This window comes from Amblyomma mixtum, chromosome 9 (genome assembly GCF_055824585.1).
Source record: "Amblyomma mixtum isolate Tamu chromosome 9, ASM5582458v1, whole genome shotgun sequence".
NCBI classification, from domain to species: domain Eukaryota; kingdom Metazoa; phylum Arthropoda; class Arachnida; order Ixodida; family Ixodidae; genus Amblyomma; species Amblyomma mixtum.
The window spans coordinates 72003224-72014548 of record NC_143020.1 but is presented as its reverse complement, the minus strand read 5'-3'; the positions used below and the strand labels follow the sequence as shown (position 1 = coordinate 72014548).

At 45.3% G+C, this 11325-nt stretch overlaps 1 protein-coding gene across 1 annotated transcript; it reads right to left on the bottom strand.

Moving 5' to 3' along the window:
* Positions 1-445: 445 nt before the first annotated feature.
* Positions 446-6605, bottom strand: LOC149329656 (uncharacterized). Its single transcript, XM_089560384.1, has 3 exons — positions 6074-6605; positions 3192-4078; positions 446-1086 (listed from the first exon to the last, which is right to left on the bottom strand). The coding sequence occupies exons 1-3, from the start codon at positions 6354-6356 to the stop codon at positions 874-876; spliced, it is 1383 nt and encodes a 460-aa protein (XP_089416510.1). The 5' UTR covers positions 6357-6605; the 3' UTR covers positions 446-873.
* Between the last annotated feature and the right edge of the window lie 4720 nt (positions 6606-11325).

The window sequence follows — 11325 nt, the reverse complement described above, 5'->3', positions numbered from 1 at the left end:
GGGCTGTGTCTGTCCTCTTCTTCTTCCTCGTCCTCGTCCCTTGCTCTTTGCATGAGCTTGGCTCATTTAGGCTGACCGCCGACGGTTGCAGAAACAAATAGCGGTGAACGCAGCGCCAGGAACATGGCTGCACTGGTGGTAAGGAGACACTTTATTCTAGACAACAGATTAGTCATCAACGAAAAATATTAAAATTATGACATAAACAGCATTTTATTCAAAAATTACTAACACAGAACTTCCACGAACAGGAGAATTAGCGCAAGATATTTATTTTCTGAGAACCTTTTATAATTTTGGCAGTGTTGCAGCCAACAATTCCGGACACAATCATTTCTGAACGGGAACCGGTTTACGAACCCGATTTTTTTCATATATTCGAAGATTTCACTACAACAATCAATATATCCGCAGATCTCCCGTCGGCAGGTTTGTATTTTTTTGCTATTAACGTTTTTTCTCCCGTCAAAAGCGTTCCCTATTGGTTTTCTACAGCAGACTAAACTGCTTGATGCGAGGGATGGAAGCACTAAAAAAGAAAGATTTTCATACATATGAGAACAGACAATTACCTTCAATATTTTCATGGCAATACCTTACAATATTTCAATATACTAATATTTTTTTCCAGGCATGTTGCACCTAGAACAATGGCGCTTCATCGACAGCTGCGACTCATGACAAGTTTATTTATATTTATTTATATATACGAAATACCTAAAACGCCCCCATGGGGTAATAACTGTAGGGGAAATATCATAAAAGCAACCGACATACAATACAATAAACTAGGCCAATGATGCAATATACTCAGAAAACCACCCAACCGCCCCTCATCCCAAAAAGCAAACAAGTTTGGCATTCAGGCGCCGATCATTGTAGGAGCTCGAACATTACACGCAGCTGATAATTTTCCACGTACCGGTCTGCGATCAGACCATCCACGTCTAGTGACTCCTCAGTAAAGTAACCGGCAACGCTACTGCACACTGTTAGTCTTTGAAAGCACGCAATAGAAGGTGGCCCTGAGACCTCAAACACGCGATCCGCACTTTTTGTAGGATGCATCACGCCATGTTTGACTTTCTGCCGGAATGGCGACTGCAGAACGTCATCCATATTTCTATTATAAAGGCGGGTCCATGCGTAGTGATCTACTGATTCGAAGTCTGTCATGGGCCAGATTCCCAGTGACAAATTGTGACTGCGTAAGTATAGACCCGTTCGCTCTCATATCGAGCCACGACTCTCTTCATAGCACTCTCGCGCAGGGACTTAGAATTTTGCACAGAAAACATGCACACTGCCTTGCTTATTTCAGTTTGTCGCAGAATGTTTTTGACGTGGTCCAGGATATTCGGAGGGAAATCATAATTTCCTTGCGCAACATCTCTTACTGCTTTGCTGGTAGTGGCAGTCTTTTCATGCTGCGGGGTTTTCTCTATTCTCTTTGTGCTTTCGGAAAGTGTATCACACAAAGTGTGATACACTTTCTGCTTCCTATTCGCCGTGATCAAAGCGCTTTTGTACGGCTCGTTACGGATGTTCGCAATTTAGTGCAGTCAGGAGGAAACTTGCATCACTTTATCTAACAATTTATTTAACAGCTGCATCTCACCGGTGCTCACCTATTGGGGTATGAAAGGTGGAGGCCAACAAAGAGGGTTCAGTTTAAGTTAAGGACAACGCAGCGAGCTATGGAAAGAAAAATGATAGGTGTAACGTCAACATATCGGAAGCGCGGGCGGGGTGGATGAGGGAACAAACGCGGGTTAATGGCATTCTAGGAGAAATCAAGAGGAATAAAGGTGCTTGGGCAGGGCCTGTAATGCGAAGGCAAGATAACCCCTGCTCCTTGAGGGTAACGGACCGGATTGGAAGAGAAGAAAAGCGTAGCAGGGGACGGCAGAAAGTTAGGTGGGCGGATGAGATTAAGAAGTTGGAGCCACGCTCCAGGCTTTCTTCATAGGTGCAAGGCGGTCGGCCGTGACATCATGACAATAGGTCGTCGCTGCTGGTTGAAGGGAGGTGCTTTGAAGGATGAATACCACTTCGTTCTTGATTTGTATCGGAGTGTATTGTAAACCTAGAGACCGATTGTGGCCACGTATATATACATTTAGTTTGCAAGTCGTGTGACGAACGCGCGTTACCGCTGAACCTGCGTTGAGTGGGATGCACTCCCATTGCACTCACCATTCCAACGGTTAGAAGAGCAGCCGATAACTTTCTTTGCTTGAAGTGAGTTCCAGAGGTTACAGAAAAAAAAACGGCGGCTATCTAGGAGAGAGAAAAAAAAACCCCACACAAGCTTGTATGCAAATATTTTTATTCTTGACATTACATGAAGTACTGGCCCACAATTATGAAAATTTCACAATGAATCACTTTAGAGTGAGAGCTCTGCTCATGGGGGTACAACTTCCGATTTCGATGAGGATGAGGCAACGTCCTTCAATGCCTCACAAGGTCAAGCGGAACTTAACTGCGGGGTGGTATGGCCCAAGCTGTGGTAGTGTGACCACGTGATTATGTGACTATGACTATTCGGCACTTGACCTTGATTTTAACATTGGATTTGAGACAGTGGCCACCACATAGACAATGGCCGTCGATGGCTCACAAGGTCAAAGCGAACTTGAATGGGTGGTGGTATGGCCCAAGTTATGGTAGTGTGACCATGTGATCATATGACTGACCATTGGGCACCTGGCCTTGACCTTGATATTTGATTTGAGATGGCGCAGACCATGCTTAATAGACCTTTCGGTCGTATAACTGGTTCAAACCACGTTCAACGCCAGCCATTTTTTTAGTCATACATCCGCCACAGAGGTCTTATAAGCGAGAGTAAATTTACCCGAATGATCGCCAAAAGGCCTCCGAAATTTTCGGCACGGTCAAAAAGAAGGCTGATTCCACTGCTGATGCTTACTGGAAGGAACTTCCGGCCCATTTTAAAAAGAAGTTTTCTAATATGGGGCTGATCGTGGAAGGATCTCGAACATTACACACAGTTGATTATTTTCCACGTAGCCGTCTTTTATTAGGTCTTCGACTTTGAGTGAATGCTCATTTATCCACGCACCAAAGTTGCGGCATGCTGTTGGCTTTTGAAGGGCCGTGTTAGAAGGATTATTTGTTTTTCCCTCAAGCACGCGGTCTGCGCTTCTTTTCATGGGATGCATCACGGAAAGCTTAATCTTGTGGTCAAATGGCCACTGCACAAGGTCGTCCATGTTGCCCTTGTACAGGCGAAACCACGCGCGCAGTCGTACAGATTCGCCGTCTTTCCGGAGGTAAACTCCTGGAGACAACTTGTAGCCGCGCAGGCAGACGAGGTCGCTCTCATAGAGAGCCCAGCATACCTTCAACGCGGTCTCCCTGAGGGACTCTACATCCTTTACAATAAACACACAGAGCGCCTTGCTTAGGTCCGTGTTTCGCACAATGTTTCTGACATGTTCCAGTGTCTCCAAGCTAAGTTCAATATTAGCGTTCTCTGAACACTTTTTTTGAGTTTGGCTCGCTGTATTACCGATTTCATCCTTCAGAGTTCTCTCTAATTTGTTTATACTTTCGGAAAGATTCGTTGTAGAAGACCTCGAGGCCAAAACCGATTTCAGTTCCTCGTTAGATGCGTCCATTTTAGACATTATTTGTGTTAAACTGTCATGGAATTTCCTAGCTTCTGTCTTAGCTTCGTGTAGCTGATTTTCTGTAGCGTTGTTTATCGCGTGGGAGATCTCGTTGAGCCTGTCACCGTGTGCACTAATGTGAGACACTATTTGCCCGAGAAACTCCTTGACTTCCCCCGCCTGTTTTTCTAATGTTTCCTTCAGAGAACATTCAAAAGCAGCGGCGTTCCAGGAATCTGAATGTCCTTCGCCGTCTGATGTAGCAGGCTTTGCCGACTTGCAGTTTTTCAAGTGCGGGATCACACTGCAGCAGGGAACGGTGGCAGAGCACTTGGGACAGCGAACAGAGTGGTGTCCACAATCGCGCTGGAAATGCTTGGCGATCCGCGAAGCAGGAGCCACACACTCGCAGCCAGCTGCTTCGTTCCAGCACATCACCTGCAATGGTAAGGCGCGCATAAGGTGGGACTGAGATAGCAGCGAAGCCTGCTAGGGACGAAAAAAGCGGACTTGTGTCGTTTGGGGGTGCAGAATGCAGTTTTACCGTGCTTACGCCCGTGTATTCCGATCGCGACAGTACAACAAAACTAATAGTTAATCTGTACAGTTTCAAGCTGTGATATCGCTGGTCATTTTTGTCTCATTCCAACTTGAGACATGAGATTGATAGTGCGGGATTGAGGACAAGAAAAGGTATCCCGCATAATTTTTGCCGAGCCAGAAACAAAATGTCATTATTTAAACCCGATAGCATTAGAGCGGATCTTCGGTGAAGACTCGGGGTTAGCGGAATTCCTGGCCCCAACGAAATTCTTACGTGGTTCACAACGATATTTCGCATTTGTCTACAGCGTCTAGCGTGGGTAATTACCAAATTTAGCGCATTTAATACACATATTTTAGTGACTACATAGATAATGGCAAGCAAGCATCAGGACGACCGATTATTTCCAAGCTTTGCTGTCGTGATGGTCGATGTGTGCGCATGGAGGCACCCGAAACCATGCGCGGAAGTGCAGCCATGGGTGCAGCAATATGCATGGCACAACGCTACGTAACGCTACAACACCAAAAGCACAACACTTGTGCAGCGCAAGATGACATAGCTTCTATTTTATGCCTTCGATTCCGCCGTCTGCCAAGGGAAAACACGAAAGTGCAAAGCGTATGCGTTCAGAGAAGGATTGCTAAAGGACGAGGCACTTGGGTGGATGCTAATGTAGCCACTGGCTGTGCTTGGGTGGATGCTGTGTTATTACAAATTCACTCGAACATGGGGGACTCCCTTAAACCTTAATTCAAGAACTCTATCTCCTGTAGATAAGCTACTAAACTTTCTATAATTTATTTATTTATAATCTACACGTGGCTTGAAGACAAAGCAAAAGGGCCAGTTGCCAAACTCTTGATTCTGTTTGTGTTGTTGATTCAAAATGCACTTATTTATTGTTAATTAATAAAAGCTGTGGTCATAATATGGCATCTGATCTATTTCGTGACAAATGTGGCGCTAAGATTAAACGGCATTGCTACTTTAGGGGACTTTTAACTTGAGACCTGGATAATCTCGTAATCATCCCAAAGGCAGCCCTGAGACGGAGGTTAAGCGTGTTCCAAGTTTTTCGACAAAGGTTGTACTCATTGGCAATCATATACCTGCCGCATAAATGACCAGACGTTTTGCTCAGGCAGCACGTGTCCGCCTCAGATGCAGAATCAGAGATCACTGCGGGGACCCACATTGGGGGAATGCGAAAGCACTGACGCCTCCTCGGCACTCGTCGCCTATTTGCCTCTATAGTGTTTTTTTTGCTTGTTACTTTAACTACTGAATTAGCGTAATTATCGTAAGGTTTAATTAAATAGAGACTTATTTACTCTGATTACATCTCCTTTTATCTCAATCAACCGTTTTGGTTTTTTAAATTTGGTGCCGTGGTTGCTATTCCGTCCACTTATCATATACCCGGCCACCCTGTTCAACCGCCCAATGGTTTTTGCTGATAATCGACTAATAAATCTATGCCAACTGAAAGTTTTAAATCAATTGTCACTGATCAAATATATTTCATGCTTTATTTTCACTCCTTTGCCCACTTTTGCCCTGCACTGTCGTCCACGGCTGTTTTTCTGTCCACTCACTATATAGACATCCGCACTATTTTGTCGTTTTTTCGAGATTATTTCTCTAATTATTTAACTAATCATCCTATCGACATCTTTTTTCTTTGCGAAGCATGCTCATTTCATCCTCTTTCGATTACAACCACTAGTTTTATGGTAAGTCTTCTGAGAACGTCAGAACTGCCGCGGACACGTCTTGCGGACACGTTTTTGTGCTACGATCCCGCCGACATATATGCTGGGAATGCTTTGACATAAATAAACCTCTCGCATAATGACACCGCTATAATATCGCTCTATAAAGATTCTCGCTCTCTTCAGGAGCTCTTCTGCACGGAACTCTCTCCAGTCGATGTCTTCGTCCTGACACTCGCAGCCGTCCAGCGGACAGACGTGTAGGCCTTCTTCAGCGCACTGCACGTAGCACGACTCGCAAAGCGTGTGGTAGCATGGAAGCAGTACCGACTTCGGGCGCACCAATCCGCAAGCACTGCAAACTCTGTTCGGTGGAAGAGGCTTGAGGAATTGCAGGGGCCGCCAGTCCAGCTCCGCGGAAAATCCGACCAACGTGTACTGCATGCTTTCAGGAGGCATCTTCTGGCGCGCACGATCGCTTCACTTCGATCCGCAGGAACTGCAGCATACGCCCCCGTCAAAGGGCTCACTTATCGCACGCATTCCTCGCCCGTCGCCAGGGCGACAATCGCTGGGACATCCGGCGCCTATCTGTCTTCCTATGGCGGGACGCGTGGCCGACCCGGGAGCAAGAATCCCTCCAGTGGCGCCTGCCGACACCTTCACGTGTTTTTTTCGGAATCGTTGCGTCGCAGACTGAAAGCTTCGTTGAAAATTCTGTTTAAGATTTCATGTGAAAGATTCCATGCCATAGACGCCTACCCCCCCCCCCCCCCCCTCCCCTTTTACCTCCCACCATATCGTCACTGCACACCGCAAATAGCCTCCCATTGTTTCCGAGTGAAGAACGCCTCGGCTCGTTCCGAGAAAAGTTGGCAAGCGCCCATACTCCCCCCCCCCCCCCCCCGCCTCGCCGAAGGAAACAGGTATCGGTGTGCGACGGTTTGATTTCTTTGTGAGGGTGTGCGCGCGGAGGGGACGATTCCTTCGTTAAGGTCGGCGATAGATACTGAACGATCCCGGAGAAACGAGCCACTCGTTTTCGGCCCTCCCCGGCCAGTGTTTCCTTTCTTAGTGTAGCTGTAAATAAATTCTCTTTCGCTGTTTTTAAAAGCATATTTCGATCTCCCGCATGTGATTTAAAAAGGAACACAGACGATGCACGTAGATGTTGCATGTATGCCCTATTCTCTCTCTCAGTCATGAAATTGACTTAAACTCCAGTAGCAGCTAAGGGAGAGCCGCGACATAAATTCCAGAGCGCTGTACTGGGAAAAGTGACGGACCGTAGAAATCGGTAGCGTTTCAAGCTACATTATTTCTTCGCTGCGTAGCCAGAAGGTTTTCTTTGCCGTTAACTTCACTGCTTTAGTAGTTGCTTCGACGTTATATCATCACCTACATCCCGCACGCAGCTCGATGCCTCGTACCTTCAAGGTACAATCTGGTACTACCTCTTGGTATCGTTCACCTTCTTTCGGTTCCTCATCAGGCAGCTTTATTTTGCATAACGGGGCGGCAGAAAGTCAGTTCTGGAGATAATATTAAGAAATTTACAAGCACAAGGCGGTTCCGGCCTGCGCAGAGCAGGGCTAATTCAGGCCCAATTTGAAGTCAGTGGTAAATCCTGCAGTGTACGTAGTCACGATGATGCTGACGATGATGTAGTGCGCCGGTAAGTGTACCAAGCGGATTGTGAGTACCAACTCCTTCATTCAGTTTTTGTGTTGTATATGACTACTGCGTTGGCATATAAACGGCGCAATGGGCTATCTCCTCCCTGGGCAGTCTACGTTCCCATGGCTAGAATATCATCAGGCGGCTTGGCTTATAAGAGTTGATGCGCATGCTAGTTGGTGCATCATGTTTATGCACAGTGCAAGAGCCGAAGACGAGAAGAAGAAAGACAGCGCTGTGGCTGTCCTCTTCTTCTTCTTTCTCGTCCTCGTCCCTTGCGCTGTCCATGAGCTTGGCTCATTTGGGCTGTCCGCCAACGGTTGCAGAAACAAATAGCGTACAGGCAGTCTGCGGCGCTGCACCGGACATTTGTGATGTGCGGCACCTGTTGTAGACTTGCCCAGCGACGGCCCCTATTAGAAAACGGCTCCTCAGGGAGGTCGGCCTGTGGTGGAACCGCGACGGGGACTATGTGAAGTGGACTATGGACAATCACTTCACAAGCAGCCTATGCGAGTACCTCGCCGAAACTGGTCTACACTCCTTCTTTTAACTTTCTGTAACCTACATTCCACTCCCCCTTTTCTCAACTTATGCCTCATGGCAGACTTCTCGAATAAAAAAAAAAAAAAAGAAACAAATAGCGGTGAACGCATTGCCAGGAATATGGCTACACTGGTGGCTAAGTAGACACTTTATTCTTCACAATAAATTGGTTATCAATGAAAAATATTAAAAGTTTGACATAAACAGCATTTTATGAAAAATTTACTCACACTTCCGCGAACAAGAAAGTTAGCGCAAAATATTTTCAAAAAACGTTCTAAAATTTTGGCATTGTCACACCCAACCATTCCGGACAACAGCATTTTTTTACGGGGTCCGGTTTATGAGCGCATTTTTTCATGTATTGTAAGATTTCACTATAAAAAGCAATATATTCGCTGATCTCCCATCGCAGGCTTGCATTTTTGCTATCAACGTTTTTGCTGTCGTCAAACTGTTCCCGATTGGTTTTCTACAGCCGTCTTAACCGCTGTATGCGAATTATGGAAATGCTCTAAAGGAAAATTTTGCTACACATGCGAAGAATGGATCCTTACCTTCAATGTTTCCATGACAGTACCTTACAATATTTCAATATACAAAATTTTTATCCAGGGATGTTGCACATGGAAAAATCGCACTCAGTGGACAGCTGCTGCTGATGACAAGTTTATTTATATTTTTTTATATGTAGAAAATACCTACAGCGCCCCCACTGGGTCATTATTGTAGGGGGAAATATCATAAAAGCAACCGACGTACAGTACGGTAAATTAGGCCAATGATGCAATATACTCAGAAAACCACCCCAGCTCCCATCACCCCAAGAAGCAAACAAGTTTCGTATTCAGGCGCCGATCATTCAAGGAGCTCGAACATTACACGCAGCTGATCATTTTCCACGTACCGGTCTGCGATCAGGCCATCCACATTGAGGTACTCCTGAGTAAAGCAACCGGCAACGCTACTGCACACTGTTGGTCTTTGAAACCACGCAGTAGAGGCTGGCTCTGTGACCTCAAGCACTCGATCCGCACTCTTTGTAGGATGCTTCACGCCAAGTTTGACTTTGCGCTGGAATGGCCACTACAGAACGTCGTCCATGTTGCCCTTGTAAAAGCGGATCCGTGCATAAAGTTCTACTGATTCGCCGTCGCTCATGAGCCAGACACCCGGTGACAAGTTGTAACCGCGTAAGTAGACCAGTTCGCTCTCATACCGAGCCGCGCCTCTCTTCATCGCGGTCTCGTGCAGGGGCTTAAAATTTCGCACAGAAAACACACACCCTTGCTTAGTTGAGTGAGCCGCAGAATGTTTTTGACGAGGTCCAGGGTATTCGGAGTAAAATAGTTCTTTACTTGCGCAGCACGTCTTACTGCTTCGTTGCTAGTGGCAGTCTTTTCACCCTGCAGGGCTTTCTCTATTCTCTTTATGCTTTCGGAAAGTGTATCACACTTTGTGGTCAAAACTTCTTTCAGTTCATGGTTGGAGGCGTCAGTTTTGAACACTAGTTGTGTGAAGCAGTCCTCACGTTATGGAACTTCAACCTTAACTGTGTGTTGCTGAATTTCTTTGAGCTGTTAATATCATGAGAAATCTCATTCAGCCTGTCACCGTGGGCGCTGCTGTCAAACTCTATCTTCCCCAGAGGTTCCCTGACTTCTCCCACCTCTTTTTCAAATGTTCCCTTCAAAGAAAAATTGAAATCAGTGGAGTTCTTGCATCCTGCCTGTGCTTCGCCTTCGGATGTGGGAGGCGTTATCGAGTTGCAAAAGCCATATTTCAGGTGCGGGATCAAAGTGCAACATGGAACAGTGGCAGAACACTTGGGACAACGAACAGAATGATGTCCACAATCGCGCTGGAAATGTTGCACAATCCGCGAAGCAGGCGACACATACTCGCAGCCTGTTCCTTGTTTTCAGCACTTTACCTGAAAAGATAAAGCAGCCCATTACACTCAGAAGCCAACACATGCAGGGTGCTCCACATAGGTGTCTAGAAAATTTTTGAAAACAGGATTTTTGAGTTACAGCGCTTTTTTTTCGACATAGCATGGTCAACAGTGTAGTACATTAGGATATATAGCTAGGGCGTGATAACTAGCAGGCTGTTTAACTAATAATGACTAGTTATCTTTCTAACTAATACTGTTGGGGTCTTTAATTATTATGAGGCGTGTAGCCGACCCGAAGTAATATCCATATAAGTTTTTAGAATTTCGAAAACGCGGTTACCCTTGGCGCTGTGGCGCAGCCAATTTGGGCTACATCGCCTCAAAATATATACGCTTTCGAGAAGCTTGCATGCAAACCTCCCACTCCAGTGCACGTAACTCATCGAAATATAAAAAAATTTGATGGGTCACAGCGCCGAGGGTAACCACGTTTTGCAAATTCTAAAAACTGATGTGTATACAGTTTTATTTATTTATTTATTTATTTATTTATTTATTTATTTATTTATTTATTTATTTATTTATTTATTTATTCAATACTGCAGGCCTTTACGGCCCAAGCAGAAGGGGCATACAAATGACATCAGCGTATAGAACGAAGATAGCAAATAATAATTTCAAAACACTTGTTCTATGGGCAATAGAACATGAGCAAAACAAGGACTAAACGAAATGCAAACCGAGCTCTTCATTTGGGAAAGTGAAACATAAACAAACAGAAGTAAGCCAATGAATGAAATGAAATGTCAAACTTGCAGTAAGGCAAAACACGATCAGTTTGGGCATCCAAAAAGCAGACAAGAAAAATATTCAAGAGCAATTTAAGGTTTCAATTGAATCAACGCTGGTTAGAAGAGGCAGAGGTAAGTTGTTCCAATCTGTTATCGTGCGAGGAAAAAAAGAATATTTAAAAACATTAGTTCTGGTGCTGTATGGCGTTAGAGAGTCATCGTGTCGATGTCGTGTTCGATGTCGATGTCGATGTCGATGTCGACGTCGATGTCGACGTCGACGTCGACGTCGTGTCGATGTCGTGCCATGGGCTATACGGCTCTCAGTAATTAAAAAGCGTAGGAGTACTAGTTAAAAAGTTAACTATTCAATATTAGTTAACCAGCATGGTAGTTAGCACGTCATAGCTATATTCTGATGTACTACACCGCTCACACTGCTATGCAGAAAAGAGCGCTCTCGCAACAGAAAATCATATTATTAAAAATTGTGTAAATTCTTTGGTTAAACACCCTG

Excerpts from the sequence above, each read along its gene's own strand:
- LOC149329656 (XM_089560384.1), bottom strand. The coding sequence starts at position 6,356 with ATGCCTCCTGAAAGCATGCAGTACACGTTGGTCGGATTTTCCGCGGAG. Across the intron at positions 4,079-6,073 it reads AGAAGAGCTCCTGAAGAGAG|AGGTGATGTGCTGGAACGAA; the intron begins CGAGAATCTTTA and ends CCTTACCATTGC. Across the intron at positions 1,087-3,191 it reads ACCACAAGATTAAGCTTTCC|AAAGTCAAACATGGCGTGAT; the intron begins GTGATGCATCCC and ends CCATTCCGGCAG.